The following is a 17,303-nucleotide window of genomic DNA, read 5'->3' on the forward strand; positions in this document are numbered from 1 at the left end:
GCAGTAGAGACGCTTGTTCTTGGAGCTACACTGGTGTGTTTCTGGGCTTTTGAAGCTCTAGCCTCCAGGATGGAGTCACGAGTGCTCCTCTCCTCTGTACCATCTGTGTGGCCCTGTGTCACCTGATCTCAGTGGCTATCAGGATTTTTACACGTCTGGGAGCTCGAAACCAACCCCAGATCTCTTCCTCTGACCATTGTCTACGCTTTCCTGAACCAATCCCAGAGGTTCCAGCGGTGAACTCTAATATAAGGTAATTGGTGAAATTGTTCATTTCATTTAATGAAAAATTTTACCACCAGTTTACTACCCACTGGTACTAGTATGAGCGAGCAGTGATCAAATAGATGCACAAAGAAATTAACCAAGCACAGAAAAAATAAACACTAAATGAACATGGATCCATGTAAAATTCTGTTTTGCATTCCTTTTTCATGCCAGCCTATTTGCACTGTAGTTTGATATTTTAAACACACCTTGGTTGTGTACATTAAGCTGACTACATCACTAGGAGTCCCCCCGTGTCAAACTGGCTCGTGTTGGGAAATGTGACTGACACGTCTTTGGCTGAACTGCGGGATATTTGGAGGAGCATTTTGTAAATTGAAACGTGCATCAAAATGTTTGGCGGGGAAACTGAACTTGGATCCAAAGGCGTTTTTGTTAAATTCATTGCTGATGAATCGTCACGGAGCAAATGGATTTTCTTGGAGATTATTTCATTTAGATTATTTCTGCTGCAGAGCTGGAACTAAGCTAGCTTCGTGCTGGCTTCTTGCTGGGTTCCCCGTGGTTCTCCGCTGGTGTTTCTTTGCCCTGCTAATTGGTGTCGGCTAAGCTAGTTTAATTCTTGCCGTATTATAGGTGAGCGTTGGAACAATTGTGGCTCTTTGGTTGATGCTGAATACTGATAGACATGAAACTGACGGAAGAGAGAAAGGATCTCACTGTGTGACCCTTTTGTTCTGACCGTGTCACTGCCACACTGTCACCCTGTCAGTGCAAGCAGCCGGAGGTTGATGGCAGTGATATGGAGTAGATTTCCCTTTGAAAAAAGTCCAGTCTGGTAGCACAGTCTAGGCAGATGCTAGCATTTGCTGGAAAAGCACTATAGTTGTGCTGAGGTCTTGGGTTGAAGTTAGGCTGTGTTGTAGCATGCGCTGTGGAATTTAGGCTGCAGCAGAAGCTGGATTTGCTGGTGGAGCACTGGCAGACCTGGACCGTCGTGCATTACAATCCTTGCAGAGCACTGTATGAAATAAACAAAAGACACTTGAGAACATGGCGGCTACAATTTGGGAGGAACTCTTGACAGTGAAAAGCAGCAAAAACACTGTGCAGGAGCTAGGTTTGGTGTCCAATCAGCCTGAACAATGACTTAAAAAGGGCCATACTTTCAGTGGAAACTGCATGCACAAGTAACCTATATCACGTGTAAAAGAAGAATTTGAAATTCAGTTGAAGTAATGCAGGGAGTGCACATTCTGCTACTTTGTGAGAATTGCTTTACTCTTTTGATCAGTTTCAGTTCTGTCTTCCCTAGTTCAGAGAAATTGAATTTACTCTCAATACTGTACACTTTGGGAAGTGTATCCGTTTCTTCAGTTAGGCAACAGCTTAGGCCATACACAGTTTGGTAACTTGCCAGTAAAACTGAGTTGATTCAGGTTTGTGTGTGTGTCAGTTCTGTGCATGTGTATGTCCGTTTGTCCGTGCGTGTGTGTGAGCTTGTACAGATGTTATCACGTGTGTGTGTGTGTTCACACGATTGACTGCAATAGAGACTGTGTGTGAGGGAATCAAAGGGCAGTGTCTGATGGAAAGATGGAGACAGTAGCGTAGGTTAATGCTTAATTATGGTTGACAAACTGAGTGTGTAGCTGCAGGTTCAGATGCCAGATGGGTCCTTCTTTGTATGCTTGGGCAAAGTACTCAACCTGGACTTCAATAAACATCCAAATATTCACTCTCTGAGAACTTTTTTAGGTATTTATTGGGCATCCTTTTTAGACTTAAGTCTTCTGCTACTGTAGCCTATCCACTTAGAGGTTTGACGTGTGTGTTCAGAGATGCTTTTCTGCATACCACTGTTGTAATGTGTGGTTCTCTGCAAACTCTAGAGTCTGCTATGCGTAAATCCCAGGCGATCAGCAGTTTCTGAGATACTCAAACCACCCTGTCAGGCACAAATAATCATTCCACGGTCAAAGTCGCTTAGATCACATTTCTTCCCCATTCTGACATTTGGTCTGAAAAACAGCTGAACCTCTTGACCATGTCTGCATGCTTTTATGCATTTAGTTGCTGCCAGATGATTGGCTGATTGAATACTTGCATTAACAAGCTGGTGTACAGGTCTACCAAATAAAGTGCTCACTGAGTGTAGAAGCTCATAGTCTGCTGTGAAGTGTGATCACATTGCTCTGAATAAGAGCAGCTTCTTGGAAAAAAACATAAACGAGAGGAGAATGTCGCCATTGTTTTCAGAATGACCGAATTACACTTTGGATTGCAGTCCTGATCCATTCCTGGGCACAGTCCCCACCTCTCAGAAGCCCTTCTAAACCTGGGGATTTATCACGGTGACATGGATGAAGTTTCATCACCTCATTGAGCCTGGTCTTTTGTGGTGTACCACCTCTTCAGCTGTTTTGAGAGATTAAGCTTACATTAAGACTTAACCATGCGATACGTATGATCGTGTGTGTTTGTTTTAATTGTGGGGTAATCACTGGGCACCTGTTAATCCTACGCCCATAATGATGGAAAGAGACATTGCAATGTCTGAGTCAACAGTGATGCAACGGAGTGATGCAATTGAAAAAGAATCCTTGCGGTTTGGTAGAATCTGGGTTCCTTACATTTCCACAGATTGATCAAGATGACTTAACTCAACCACTTGCCAAAATTCTCATTCCTGTATTCAGTTCTACTGTGTGCATCAGTTGAAGTACAGTGGTAATAGATGTAAATAAATGAAATCTGTGGATGAGTTAATGTGAAGATGTCATCATATCAGGCCATTGCAGTGACTCACCTTGTAGTGGTGCTTATGTTAAAATAAACTGCCTCTCTCCTAGAACATGGCATCTGCTTTCTACAGTGGAACACCTGGAACAGCTGGAGACAATCCTGTCTTCGATTGAGGCCTACAGCATTTCTCAAATACTTGGCCCACCTTTCTCTGTGAACTTTGTCCTGATAGAAGAAGATAAATTGGAAACTTGGTGGATAAAGGGAAGTAAATGTAAAAACATGAAGGAGTTGTTGTTCTGATGTGATACGCCATTCTGTACCCGAAATGGCCCTGCTGCCTAATAAAGTTCTTGTAGAACGATCGCACAAGGCCTTGAATGATACCTTCAAAGGCACTGTGTAAACATTCAAAAAATATATTTGCTGTATGTACAGGAAGTCTGGGTTTGATTATCCTTTATAGGTGTTCCTGTGCATATTTATCTTTGCCATTTACCGACACAGCACAATTTATGTTCAATCCAAATATTTTAGATTTCGGTAACCTTTCTTTTATCTTTGGACTTATTAGCCATGAGACCACATGAATATTGTCTATGGAAGAAAAGCATGCAGATTTCATCTTGATTCAGAATTCAGACCAGAAGAACTGAAATTGAGCATGGAAAACTCAACTATTCGCGATATCTCGAGGAAACCGGAACCCTTTTTTGTTCTGAAAGCAACTGTGATGTCACCAACAACCGCCAGATTTTTTGGGCGATCACAGTCAAGTGTCACAATCCAGTCGGCACACTTTGACAGTTGAAATGTACAGCCACCTATACACCAGGAGAAACAGTCCAACGGTTGAGTTCTCTAATGAAGACTCATCTGCTGATGGTCCAGAATGCACTGCTTCGTCTGTGAAGCCTGGAGGTAGTCGTGTTATGGCTTGGCCTGGCTTTGCTGCTTCTGAGACTGGCTCCACTTGTCTTTGTTGACGATGTAGGTGATGGTGACAGCTTCAGAATGATTTTGGAGGTGTACAATAACATCTTGGCTGGCTGTGTACAAGGAAATGTACCAAGTAGGCGAAGGCACGACAACGCCCCAACACACACGCCAACGCAACTTTGTTCATCAGGGGAATGATGTTGTGCCGGCCAAGTCGCTCTCCCACTTTAAGTCCTACAAAGCTTTCGTTTCATGTACTGAAGAGGAGGCTGAAGTCAGAACCCTCTCCAAAATAAGCCACGGCTTAAAATGGCTGCTTGTTTAGACTTGCCAAGACACCTACGAGAGATTAGCGATGTCTGCAGATCGCTGGCTTGATGACGTCAATATGTGTAAGGGATACACAAACAAACGCTAACCTTTACACCGCAACGCTTCGCTAAAAGTTAATTTGACCCAGTACCATGCTGATGTAGAAACAGTGTTATAAAGTACCGAGCACAGATGCTTCTCACAGATAAGTTTCAGAGATGGTAAACCACAATAATTTTAGCTGCAAAAAAAGGGATTTGAACTGGAGCGAGAGCCTGATGTGTGGTGGATTGACTCGGGACCTGCTCCTGTAGTGGACTGGATGATGAGGTGCGCTGGGCCGGGGCACTTTCATACCTATGATTAGCTTGATTTCGTCCGAACCAAATACAGTGTCGCATTTTTTTCCTTTGGTGCAGTTAGGTTTACGCTTTTTTTTAAATTTTTTTAAGTGAACCATAATTTCCCTAACAAAACCATGTTTGTGCTAAGGTCGTTCGTTTATTGGGCAGAAATTTGTAGCGAAAGATCAGCGCACCTTACTACATGGCTTACTGCCCCGGGCTGAGATCAGCACACCTTCCTACACAGCTTACTGCCCCGGGCTGAGATCAGCACACCTTCCTACATGGCTGGCCCGGTGTTCCTGAGAGTTGGCGCATAGTGTCCCTTTCGACAGACCAATTACTCTGTTTCATTTGACACTGTACCTGACAGACTGACTACTCTGGAGATTTGAAAGTGAGGATCCCATCCCATGCACAGTCCCCTCCACCCTCCCTGTTGGCCCAGCGCAGGCCTGCCCTGTGAGGGAATGGAGCTGAGCACCATGTGCGGAGCTTCTCTCTTTGTGCCTCGGTGCAGCAGGGGGAGAGGGATATTTATAGCCTGCATGGGTTCACCCTGTCTCTCTGCCAGACTCCATTCTCTCCATTCTCTCTGCTCTTCCTGTTACCGACTGGCATCTCTCTCCCTCTCTCTCTCTCTCTCTCTCTCTCTCTCGCTTGCTCTCGCTCTCTCTCTCTCTCTCCCTCTCCCTTTGCTTATGAACAGACATCTCTCTATCTCTATCTCCATCTGTGTGTTCTTCCTCTAAGCCAATGACCTCTCTCTCTTTCTCTCTCTCTCTCTGCTCCTTTCTGCTCCTCTGCTTCTGAACAGACATTTCTCTATCTCCATCTAAGCCATTTCTCCCTCCCCCCCCTTTCTCCCTCTATCTCTTTCTATTCTTCCTGTAAGAGACACAAGGCTTTTACTGAAGTTGTGCATGAGAGAAAACACACTCCTCTCTCTAACCTCATGAGGCTAGTGACTCAGCTGGGCCGAACGGCGGCGTAATCATGCGTTACATAAACGAGTGCCCACTGGAACTGTGTTTTCGGGCTTACGGTGTTGTACCATGCGTGCATTCGGTCTGTACCCTGGGGGCCAAGTTCTGCCTGTGATTTCTCTATATTTGAATAATCCAAGTCACTTCTGCTGTGCTCCAATGCATTTGTATCTTCTAATCATGGTGTGCACTCTCTAGACAAGGACATCATACATAAGGATAGTCTATCCTGTTACATTCTGTGACTGGGCCCTGTTTGGGTCCATTCTATCACTGGACCCTAGTCCATGACTAGACACATTTAGTGAGCGGTGGAAGGCAGAGCTTGTGTGTGTTTGGTATTAGCTGTGTTTGTAGTAAAAAGCAGGGCTTGTGTGTGTTTGGTATTAGCTGTGTTTGTAGTAAAAAGCAGGGCTTGTGTGTGTTTGGTATTAGCTGTGTGTGTGGTGGAGCTTGTGTGTGTTTGGTATTAGCTGTGTGTGTGGTGGAGCTTGTGTGTGTTTGGTATTAGCTGTGTGTGCGGTGGAGCTTGTGTGTGTTTGGTATTAGCTGTGTTTGTAGCAAAAAGCAGGGCTTGTGTGTGTTTGGTATTAGCTGTGTGTGTGGTGGAGCTTGTGTGTGTTTGGTATTAGCTGTGTTTGTAGCAAAAAGCAGGGCTTGTGTGTGTTTGGTATTAGCTGTGTTTGTAGCAAAAAGCAGGGCTTGTGTGTGTTTGATATTAGCTGTGTTTTTAGTAAAAAGCAGAGCTTGTGTGCGTTTGGTATTAGCTGTGTGTGTGGTGGAGCTTGTGTGCGTTTGGTATTAGCTGTGTTTGTAGTAAAAAGCAGGGCTTGTGTGTGTTTGGTATTAGCTGTGTTTGTAGTAAAAAGCAGGGCTTGTGTGTGTTTGGTATTAGCTGTGTGTGTGGTGGAGCTTGTGTGCGTTTGGTATTAGCTGTGTGCGCGGTGGAGCTTGTGTGTGTTTGGTATTAGCTGTGTTTGTAGTAAAAAGCAGGGCTTGTGTGTGTTTGGTATTAGCTGTGTGCGCGGTGGAGCTTGTGTGCGTTAGACGGGCGGCTGTGTGCAGTAGAGGATGCTGGGGAGGCCTGCCCTCCCCCTCCCCGCCGTGGCGGTGACGGCGTGTCCGTTTCCCCGTCCTCTCCGGGGGACAGGAGGCCATTAGCCGCCCCGCTCGCTCGCTCCATATCGATCAGCGCTGCTGAGAGCCAGCGAGCAGTGATATGATACTGGGCCCACTCCGGAGGCTGCACCCTGTGCCACAGTCCTGGGCTGACAGAGTGCCAAACCACACCCTCCCTCCCCCACACCCCGGCTCCAACGGTCACAGGCACACTTCCCATTCTGGCCCAGCGCAAATCCGGCGGCCGAAACCTCCGGAAGAATGCCAGGAGCCACAACCGTTAACCACGGCTTTTGAAACGGTTTTTTGTTACAGCAGGCCGTCTTAGTCCTGGCCACAGGTTATTTCGAGACATTTTTTTACCTGCAGTCATTTCTGGTTTTCTCTGTGGAGTGTGTGTTCTGAGAGAAATATGCTGTGTTGTGCGTGATGGTATCTAACCCTCTGCGCTCTGTGTCAGGCTGTTGAAAAGATAACACGCCGGAATTAAGAGGCCGCAATATACCTGCCGGTGTTTGAATGCATTTGAATGTTGCCATGGAAATGTGTTTTGCATTAAGGTTAGGATATTGGATGGAAGGTAGACACAACGCTCTCCTGCAACGCAGATCCGGAGCAGCTCCACCCAGAGCCGTTAGACCATGCGACCACACATCACCCAGCTTCCTCATCGCCATTCCCACATTGGGCTTGTATCGCTCTTTTGTTTCCGCATCGCCATGACATTACATAACATTACGTCTCCCTGTCCCACGAGAGTACACAGAGTGCCGCCAGGCCGAGGCAAGAAGACCCGGGGAACGAGCGTGGCCTCTGGCTTCTTCTTCCCTCTCCCTCTCCCCAGCAGGACCGCCGGGCTGTTCCCACTGCTCCCCCTGCTGGAGGGCTAGCATAGCTGCATGCGCACATAGCCGTTGAGGGCCCCTCCTGGGCAATGGGTGGACGTCCAGTATTCTAACCTTAAGAAGAGTGACGCGGTTTAATACGGAGAGCGCCAGTTTAAATGCATTTTATGGTTTTTTTTTTCTTTCTAGGTGATTTTAATGGTATAACCTCATTCATGAGCCGAGCTTGGTTTAGCAGTCATGGATGACAAGGCCTCGGTTGGGAAAATTAGCGTGTCGTCCGACTCGGTTTCCACCCTCAACAGTGAGGACTTTGTGCTGGTGTCCCGGCAGGGCGACGACACGCCCTCCACTAATAACGGTAGCGATGACGAAAAGACAGGACTGAAGGTAAGAGCGTCTGAGGCTAGGGGCTGAGACTACATCAGCCACCAGGGGGGCAGTAGAGGGGGCACTCACCCTTTCAGTCCCAACAGTCCCATATGACTCTGAAGTGAACTACCGAAAAAAAATCTCCCGCCCCCTTTCACCTTTAGCTTTTCAACCAATCAAGATGACTGCTACACACTCCTGTTTTGAGCCCCTATTAAAACCCTACTCAATTCTCTCAACTTTCTCAACCAAAGCCAAAACCTCCCTGGGTGGGGCCACTTCATATTGGCCTTGGGGCTGAAAGGGTTAAAATGGGCTGTGTTGGGTCAGGTGGGTATTAAAATGGGATTAAATAGGGCTGCACAATATATCAAATCACATTTTTATATGTGATGCCTTTTTTACGGAATTATTTCTGGTGGCCTCTTGTGTTTGGTCTTTTACGCACCCGTGAGGTGTGATTAAAGGTAAAAGATCAAAGTTAGCCTGTAAGCGCCAAGGTGGCAGTTATTCTTATCATGTAAAAAAAACAAACATTTGATTTATCGTGCAGCCCTGGATTCAAAGAAGAATTGAGTTGGGTACGTGGTTAACCTTGGGTGTATGGGGTCTATGGGAGGGGTGTGCGGTTAATGTGGGCAATACAGGACTCAAGGGGAGATTATAGAGTTAATTTTGGGTGCACCGGGGGCTTGACTGGGCTATGGTGCAGTTTGAGTGTCGCCCCCTGGTGTAAAACTGCAGAACAACCCTCCACTCCATCTCTGTTGGTCTTTGGCTGTGTGTTTCCCATCTCTTAAAATGTCAATAATGTTCAACATATTCCTTCATAATCACTCGCCACGCAAAAACACTTCACTATTTCTGCTCCATACTGCTGCACTATGAAACGCTGTTCAACGAGCGGCGTCTATCACGCATTTGTCATTGAATTTTCATCCTGTCAGCTATTTTTATTTATTTATTTATTTATTTATTTATTTTTGGCTGCTCTTCTTGGGAAATAAAAACATCTATATCTTTGTCTGGGTGCTAGGTGGAAAAAAAAAATTAGACTTCAAATAATGATAAATGTGGCATAGATTGAACGGTATATGGGCGGAAATATTTTTAATTGGCTGTCAAACATGAATAGAGTCTAATAGGAAAATAGTCTTTTTGAGTGAAAATATATAGGTATCACTGGGGGGCGACTTCATATCAGTTGGCGAAACTAAACGCGGGAGAGCTGGCCCCTTATCCACAGCGCACCTGCTGTAGAGACAGTGCTTTAGCTGGGCTCACCACCCAGCCTCCCCCCTCTCTTCATACTGCTCGGTTCTTCCTGTTGGGATCAGCGCGCTCCTTGCTGCTTTCCTCATGAGTGAGTGCTTTCCAGGCCGCGCATTATTAAACTGCAGGGCGTGCTCACGCATCCCTGCTGCTGGTGTCCCGCACGGTTAACCCGTCACCTCCGTCTCCCCTGTTCACCGCGCTAACACGCTCCCTAACGTTCCCGTCTTACCCTGCCTGCGGTGCATTCAGCTAATCCCAACCAACTGCTCCCGGGGAAAGTGTAGCGTACAGTCTAAACGATGTCGTTTTAATTAAAAGGCCTTTGGGTTCTGCAGTTCCATCTGCAAGAGTATCGACCCTCCATTTTGTTTGTGTTAGTACGAGTGATTTGAACAGTCAGAATCTGGTGTGAATGCATTCTGTTTCCTCGGACCGCGGTTCACTCCCGCACCCTATAATCTGTGTGATCACAACCTGTCACCAGCAAGAGAGACTTCTGTACTCACAGACTCTGTTACGGGAGTGGATGTGGGTTTGTTTTCTTAAGGCGGCTGTCTGAACTGATGTGTTATGGTTCTGCCCTGAGGAAGTTCAGTTGCTTTGGTTTCATGTCGATTGGCAAACCAAGGTTTCGCCCAGTCACCACTCTTGAACTTTCAGCAGATCCCACAAAGGCCTGAACTTTGACCCATAACTACATTTTGTCCAACATAATCTATAATAGAAAATAAACTGCCACTGTACTTTCCTATGGGTTCACCTGCAACACAAACATTTATTTAATGTTAATTTGCTAAGTAGTAGGGACGGCCTCTATGGCACAGTTAAAGAAAGTAAAAAGACTGTGTTACTTCTGTTGCGCTAATTGTTTTAAACGTATTTCTTTGTTATTTATGGCAGGGGGCTATGATGCCAGTTAAGCAGTAGCAGAAAACACCCTTCCTCTGGTGGTCAAAGATTGTCTGTTTGAACGGGTTTTCTTAACACTATAGCCACTGCACACTGTTGCTTTCTCCCATAGACAGATTCCTTGAATTTAAAGTAAAATAGTATATACGTTATATTAAATTAGTCATGGGTTTAAATAATAACTTGTGTATTGTGAACAGCGTTATTCAAAGAAGGCTCCATTGTCAGATCCCTCTAATCTAGTTTAGTTAATGCAATAATTTGTTGGACTGCACCGAACTCATTATTGCGGGTCTCTCTGTATCTAATTAATCAGAACTTAATCCAGGCCAAATACCATACGTTATTTTTAATTTCCTCTGTTTATCCAATTATTCGGCTTAATCACAGAAGTATACCTTGTTGTTTGTTCAACTGAGGTATGTAGTAGACTATATTTCAACTGAATCACAGACCAAATGGGATTGCTGTCAGACAGACCACTAAATGATAAGGTAATACATATTGTTTCACACACAGAATCAGCATGCAAACTGGATTGTTGGCCTCTTACCTCCAGTAGATGGCGCCATTGTAAAAAGCCTCTTGTTAACGCAACCCAGTCTATGGCAAACAAATGTACTTTACCGCATCCTCCTACCTTGATTAGCCAAGCTCAGGTCAGCTTTCACGTATTTGAAAGCGTTTTTTACAGTTGTGACAAAATCCCTTGAAAGATGGCATTCAGCTGTCATGTGTGCAGACCCTATCACTGTGATTGACCTGGCTGTGGGGAAAGTGCTCTCTATGGCCTGTGCCCTCATTTGGGTACCCTCATCAGGCCGTCTGTCGCCTGTGCGCTCAGCACAGACTGCGTTCAGTTAGTTGGAGGTCGCCAGCCAATCGGAACAGCGGTTCACTGATATCAATGAGCCTCAATGAGGCGCGGTCACTCAAACAGCCTGTTCTTGGTAAAGCTCGTCAGAGGCGCTGGAGAATGTAAAAATGTATCGACGTTGTTTTCGGTACTTACAACCACACAAACGTCTTCTTGTGAGGGAACTGGGATTTGAACTCCCAAGCGTGTAGGTTTGATTTCCAGGTGTGGCTCTGCTATTGTACCCTGTACTTGCTTCAGTAAATATGAGCCTTGATGGATCGTATGTAAATAAAAATAACGTCAGCCAAAACACGATTGACAACCCACAAAGTCAATAAGAGCTGATTAATAATTAACCTATTTAGTGTGTGTTAATTTTGAGCAGAGAATTCTGAACGTAGAGTCACATATTCGTGCTGACGGGCTCTGGAACGGGTGAATGTGAGTATCCGTGCTCTGCGTTCAGCAGACGGGAAGTGTGACGTGGGGATTGATATCTACTTCCTGTCCTGTGTGTGGTTCTGCCGGGATGTGTCCGAAGGTTCTCTAATCGGAAGATGAGTACTCTCAGGTCGACCACGCATTGAGGAACGGAAGGAAATGTCAGATACATCTCACTGTATGTGAAACAGGGCTGTTAGAATCCAGTTATGTAGTCAGTTGGGGTGACTTCCTTGTCTTTCTGCTTGAATGATGTCCTTTTGACTTTCTCTGAATTTCTTTTTCCCACCTCTTCTCTGCCACGTATTGAGGCCCATTTCTGCCAGAGGAGGGTGCCAGCAAATCAATGTGGAAAATCTATAGTTGGTCCAGCATAGATATCCATCTATTATTTTGTTTTTTTACATCTATTTGGGGTTTACAGAATCAAGGAAACTTTGGCTGCGTATTGCCAAAGCTATACGTATGTGTTCTTCATTCTGGTCAGTTTTACACCATTCATGTAATTATGCAATGTCACTCGCATTGCTAATAGCGTAAGCATTGTACATACAGTGCATGTGTAGTGATACACTGCCAGTGTTATTGTTTGAACCCAAGGCTCGATAATCACATTCCATAACCAGTGCTCTCTTTTGATGTACTTGATAATGGAAGTTTGCCTAGAGAACAGAGCACAGAGTATAGGGTAAGACACTAAACTCATGTTCTGGAGGGATGTCTGCTCTGTAGCACGCTGTGGTTTGTTTTTCTGACAGGTTAGCGCTCTCTTTCTTCACTTTCATTTATTTTCCACTCCCCCGAAGCCCCAGCAATGAGAAGAGGGATGTAGTAAGGCTCTCTAAACGTGTCGTTTGTTACACAGGTAATTTCTGAGGAAGGTGTCAGCTTTAAGGTCAGTCTCTCTCCTCCTCCTCCTCTCTCTGTCGTGGTGCCGTCTGTACTGTGCTGTGTGCTGTCTGTTCTGGCTGCTGGTTGGTTGATTGTGAGCTGATTGACAGGCCTCCCGGCGTATTGGGTAACGGTGTGGGAGGGCCTGGGCTGTAGCTGTGCTGAGTAGTGCTGCTTTGAGGCGCAGAACTCATCCTGCGTGTAGGGGGGTCAGCTGAAATCAGGCTACGAACACTTCCCTGCTTTAATATCTGCCTTTCTGCATTCAGTGTCACTAATCCCCTCAGGCCAGTGTCCTCCGAACCTTCCAGGAATCGTCCTGTTAAGAAAAGCACGTTCTTGTGTAGCTGTGCTCCAGTTATACCTGGAAACCAGGTAGCTGTTAGAATGTGATTTCTGTGTTTGTGCAAATGTATGGTGACCTAGCTTAGAGGATCTTGTTCTTGAGGTCCTAAACAAATGGTGCTCGTGAAGGGAATTCTCTACTTCTGCAAATTGTTGTTAACCACCATTTTCTAGATTTAGAAAGGGAGAAAATAAGGAAGCTTTGAGTTGATGTCGAATTTTTGACCCTGTATGTGTGTGTGTGTGTGTGGGTGCATGTCTGTGTGCGCCCCGTGTTTGTGTGTGTGTGTCCATATGTGCGTGCCTGTGTGCGCATGCATATGTGTGTGTGTGTGTGTGTGTGTGTGTGTGCGCGTGTGTGCGCGTGTGTGCGCGTGTGTGCGCGTGTGTGTGCGTGTGTGTGCGTGTGTGTGTGTCTGCACCGCTGCCTGTGTGCGTATGTGTGTGTGTGTGTGTGTGTCTGCACGGCTGTGTGTGCGTGCGTGTGTCTGCACGGCTGTGTGTGTGCATGTGTGCCTGTGTGTATGTCTGCACGACCGTGTGCATGCGTGTGTCTGCACGGCTGTGTGTGTGCATGTGTGCCTGTGTGTATGTCTGCACGACCGTGTGCATGCGTGCGTGTGCACGACTGTGTGTGTGCGAGCGTGTGTGTGCGTGCGCTGCAGATCGTGGGGAACGGCAGTGAGCAGCAGTTGCAGCGGGAGCTGGAGGATGTTCTGATGGACCCGTCTGTGGCCGAGCAGGTGGGCGGAGCTGGGGGGGACCATGGCGACGGCCCAGGGTACCCCACCACAGCCGCACCTCTACAGGTGTGCCCCGCACCCCCCGGCACCCTCCCCAAACTGGAGCTGCCCGTGCAGTCGCAGGAGGGCGAGTACGCGTACAGGGGTGAGCAGTAAACACACCGCACTCTGTCTAAAGCTCTGCTTCTACTGCCCTCTTCTGGCTGCATGAAGAACAGCAGGCAGTTGTTGGAGAATTGTACAAACCAAAGTATACATAACCTGATTGTCCGGTGCATTAACATATCTGTGTTTAAAATATCTGTATAGCAGTTGCTAATCTGATGCTTTTCACAGTCAACCTTACTTGCAGTGTATCAAAAACTCTCAAAAAATATTTTTGAATGATTTTGGTTTAACTGTCAAAATAGTTGGGGGGGGGGGGGGTTGTTTCAAGGGGGAAAAGAAACTGAAAAAAATCTGTAGGAACAATCTTCTTCTGCTGTACAAGTTCTGAGCTCTAATCTACATCATCAGGGATTTTGGTCTCTTGGTGTGCTATTTTAGCACCGATCAGGCGTATGCTCCAGCACCCAGTACAGTAATGGTGGCAGTGAAATGTTGCGTGGCGTTTCGTGCGTCCTCTCCTCCCCCCCCCCATGCAGACGACTCGTCGGAGGCCAGCCCCAGCACCCCGGTGCTGGACGAGGGCAGCGTGGTGTTCAGCCAGCTCACGTACCTGGGCTGCGCCTCGGTCAACGCCCCCCGCAGCGAGGTGGAGGCCCTGCGCATGATGAGCATCCTGCGGGGGCAGTGCCAGCTGCCCCTCGACGTCACGCTGTCCGTGCCCGGAGTCTCCGAGGGCACCGTCAGGTGAGGGGGCCTCTCCGCCTGGACCAGCCCCAGGGCTCCATACAGACACATCATGTACACCTTACCACTTAGGACCAGCCCCAGAGCTCCATACAGACACATCATGTACGCCTTACCACTTAGGACCAGCCCCAGGGCTCCATACAGACACATCATGTACACCTTACCACTTAGGACCAGCCCCAGGGCTCCATACAGACACATCATGTACGCCTTACCACTTAGGACCAGCCCCAGGGCTCCATACAGACACATCATGTACGCCTTACCACTTAGGACCAGCCCCAGGGCTCCATACAGACACATCATGTACACCTTACCACTTAGGACCAGCCCCAGGGCTCCATACAGACACATCATGTACACTTTATCACTAAGGACCAGCCCCAGAGCTCCATACAGACACATCATGTACACCTTACCACTTAGGGCCAGCCCCAGGGCTCCATACAGACACATCATGTACACCTTACCACTTAGGGCCAGCCCCACAGCTCCATACAGACACATCATGTACACTTTATCACTAAGGACCAGCCCCAGAGCTCCATACAGACACATCATGTACACCTTACCACTTAGGGCCAGCCCCACAGCTCCATACAGACACACCATGTACACTTAGGAGCAGACCTGGGTCAAATACATCGTTGTTTTGGATTCAGTTACCTTTCTACGCTGTACTGAGCTTGTCTGGTGTATTGGAACCTATGAAATGCTCTCAAGAGGTGCTTTTTGTCCTCTTAGTTGGCTCAATTGCACCAGAATAGATCAAACGAGCACTGAAAAGTATTTGAATCCAAACCAATTCCGTATTGGACCCAGGTCTGCTTAGGACGTACGTTATAGTCTGCGTGGATATGAAGGCTCGGTGATTTAGCAAAATATTAGCTTTTACGCCATTGAAATTCCACAAATACCTGCAGGCTTTACTTTATTTATAATAACACAGATGTTCAGGAAGGGTAGATGTTGTGTAAGGAGAAATTCACCTTGGACTCTCTCACAGTTCAGGGGGTTGTCATCATTTCAAGTCATCATTTATTTAAAGCGCATTTCACAGAAGTCCCAACACACTGTGCATTTAAAAACCGGGGAGTGTAAAAGATAATACATAATGATTAACATTACAACAGCATAACAGCAATAACAGAACAAGAACAACAACAGCAAAACCAGAACAATGTGAACTAATGAAGGGTAGTGTCTGCTGTGGCTTTCTGCCAGACGAGTGTCCTTCAACCAATAACTCGTATTCCCTTTCTGATCCCCCAGGCTCTTGGACCCTCAGTCGAGCACAGAGATCGCCAACTACCCCATCTACAAGATCCTGTTCTGCGTCCGCGGGCACGACGGCACGTCAGAGAGCGACTGCTTCGCCTTCACCGAGAGCCACTACAACTCCGAGATCTTCCGCATCCACGTCTTCCGCTGCGAGATCCAGGAAGCGGTGAGGAGCCCCAGTTCCTCGCCTCTGCCTGCAGTTCCGCTGCTAAACTGCAGGGGGAGCACTGAGCACAGAGCTGGGCTGACCCTGTTCATATAGTATATTCACAGCTTGTGTGTGTCAGTTGATGGTTATAGGATTTTTCTTATTCAATCGGCTATCTATTAAGGCCTAAAGAATATGGTGTATGGATTCTTTAGCCGATCAATGGCTTGAATGAACGACGGGTGCCGAGAACTACCCGAAAACCAGTGTACACTGCGGCCCTCCAGGACACCTCCGTTCTAGACCTATGAATACACTTAGTGCTTCCCAGATTTGGGGAGGAGGGGTGGCTCACGTCCTCTGGGGAGCGTTAGGAGCTGGGCTGTGAGTGTGAGGCTCGCTCGTTTCCCACCCCGCAGGTCAGCCGGATATTGTACAGCTTCGCCACGGCCTTCCGGCGGTCGGCCAATAAGACGCCTCTGTCGGGCCAGGCCCCGCCCCTCACGCCCGACAGCGATGTCTTCACCTTCACCGTCAGTCTGGAGATCAAGGAGGACGATGGGAAAGGCACTTTCAGGTGAGACGCGGGGCGGCGTGTTGGGGGGGGGGGAGAGGCTCAAGTGGTGGTTGATTTACACAGCACACAAGCGGACCTCAAACTGGTCCCCTTCCTGTTCTGTAGCCCATCTCCCAGCACACAAGCGGACCTCAAACTGGTCCCCTTCCTGTTCTGTAGCCCATCTCCCCCACCAGTGTCCCTCTGGTTTTATGAATCGGCCGGGATGTAGATTGATGATGTTTTCGGAAACCTCTGTGAAGATTATGGCTTTTAGGTGATAAAATTAGCAGGAAGCCACTCTTCTTGGAAGTGAGGACACATCCTTCCGCCAATTTATCATTGTGCTCAGCCTGCCCCCTGTACGCTTTCATGCTCAGAGGCTAACTCAGGCTAACGGAGCGCGCCTCCACACGGCGGTCCTCCACACAGCGGTCACTGCGCGTGTAGCTGGAGCGGATCTTACTGATCCCAGTGCAGTCCTGCTTCCCCCGCCTCCACAGTCACGCCGTTTAGACGGGAGCCGATGAGCTGAACTGAGTTCAGTAAGTGACAGTGTTCACCCCTGCGCAGTTTCATACCCTGAGCCTGTTCTGTTTGAGTAATATGACATGACACTCTACATCCCTTGAGTGGAAAAAATGGCTAATTCTGAGCCCCCTGGTTTTGACATGACTCAAATATTTATTTTAATACCTCGCAAGAATGAAATAATTTTGTCTCTCAGTGAACTTCAAATACTAACGTACTAATGGTGCCTTGAAGGGAACATTACTGTGCAAGTTCCACTTTAGATGTGTAGTTAATGAGCTAGCTAAAATATTCAACATCAGGGCATTGTGAAGTACGCCATTTACTTATTAGTGTAGCTTGCTAATTACCTAATTAGCCTATGCTATGCACCCTTTAGAAGTGCCTCAGAAATAGGCAATGAAACCCTCAGTGTTGGAGCGCTGCAGTGTTGAGCTCTCCATACAGTGTGTCACTGGTTCAGGCTCTCATATCTCCCCTCCATCTTCAGCCGTCTCAGGCCGGCTGCTCCACCCTTCCCTCCCAAAAATATTTTTTTGCCTCTAAAAAGAGCGGGTTCCTTTTCTTACTCAATCAGCA

At 47.2% G+C, this 17,303-nt stretch overlaps 1 protein-coding gene across 7 annotated transcripts in view; it reads left to right on the top strand.

Moving 5' to 3' along the window:
• LOC133141686 (rab GTPase-activating protein 1) overlaps window positions 1-17,303 on the top strand; it is a 110,646-nt gene that overhangs the window by 5,728 nt on the left and 87,615 nt on the right. For 3 of the 7 annotated variants that reach the window (XM_061262303.1, XM_061262299.1, XM_061262300.1), the window contains exons 2-7: window positions 7,708-7,908; window positions 12,240-12,269; window positions 13,276-13,498; window positions 13,998-14,205; window positions 15,481-15,655; window positions 16,057-16,214. In XM_061262303.1, coding sequence (XP_061118287.1) covers window positions 7,759-7,908; window positions 12,240-12,269; window positions 13,276-13,498; window positions 13,998-14,205; window positions 15,481-15,655; window positions 16,057-16,214 — 944 coding nt within the window. In that variant the 5' untranslated portion in view covers window positions 7,708-7,758. The other 4 variants (XM_061262302.1, XM_061262301.1, XM_061262304.1 and 1 more) reach the window with 4 other exon arrangements.

This window comes from Conger conger, chromosome 12, assembly GCF_963514075.1.
Source record: "Conger conger chromosome 12, fConCon1.1, whole genome shotgun sequence".
Lineage (NCBI taxonomy): Eukaryota > Metazoa > Chordata > Actinopteri > Anguilliformes > Congridae > Conger > Conger conger.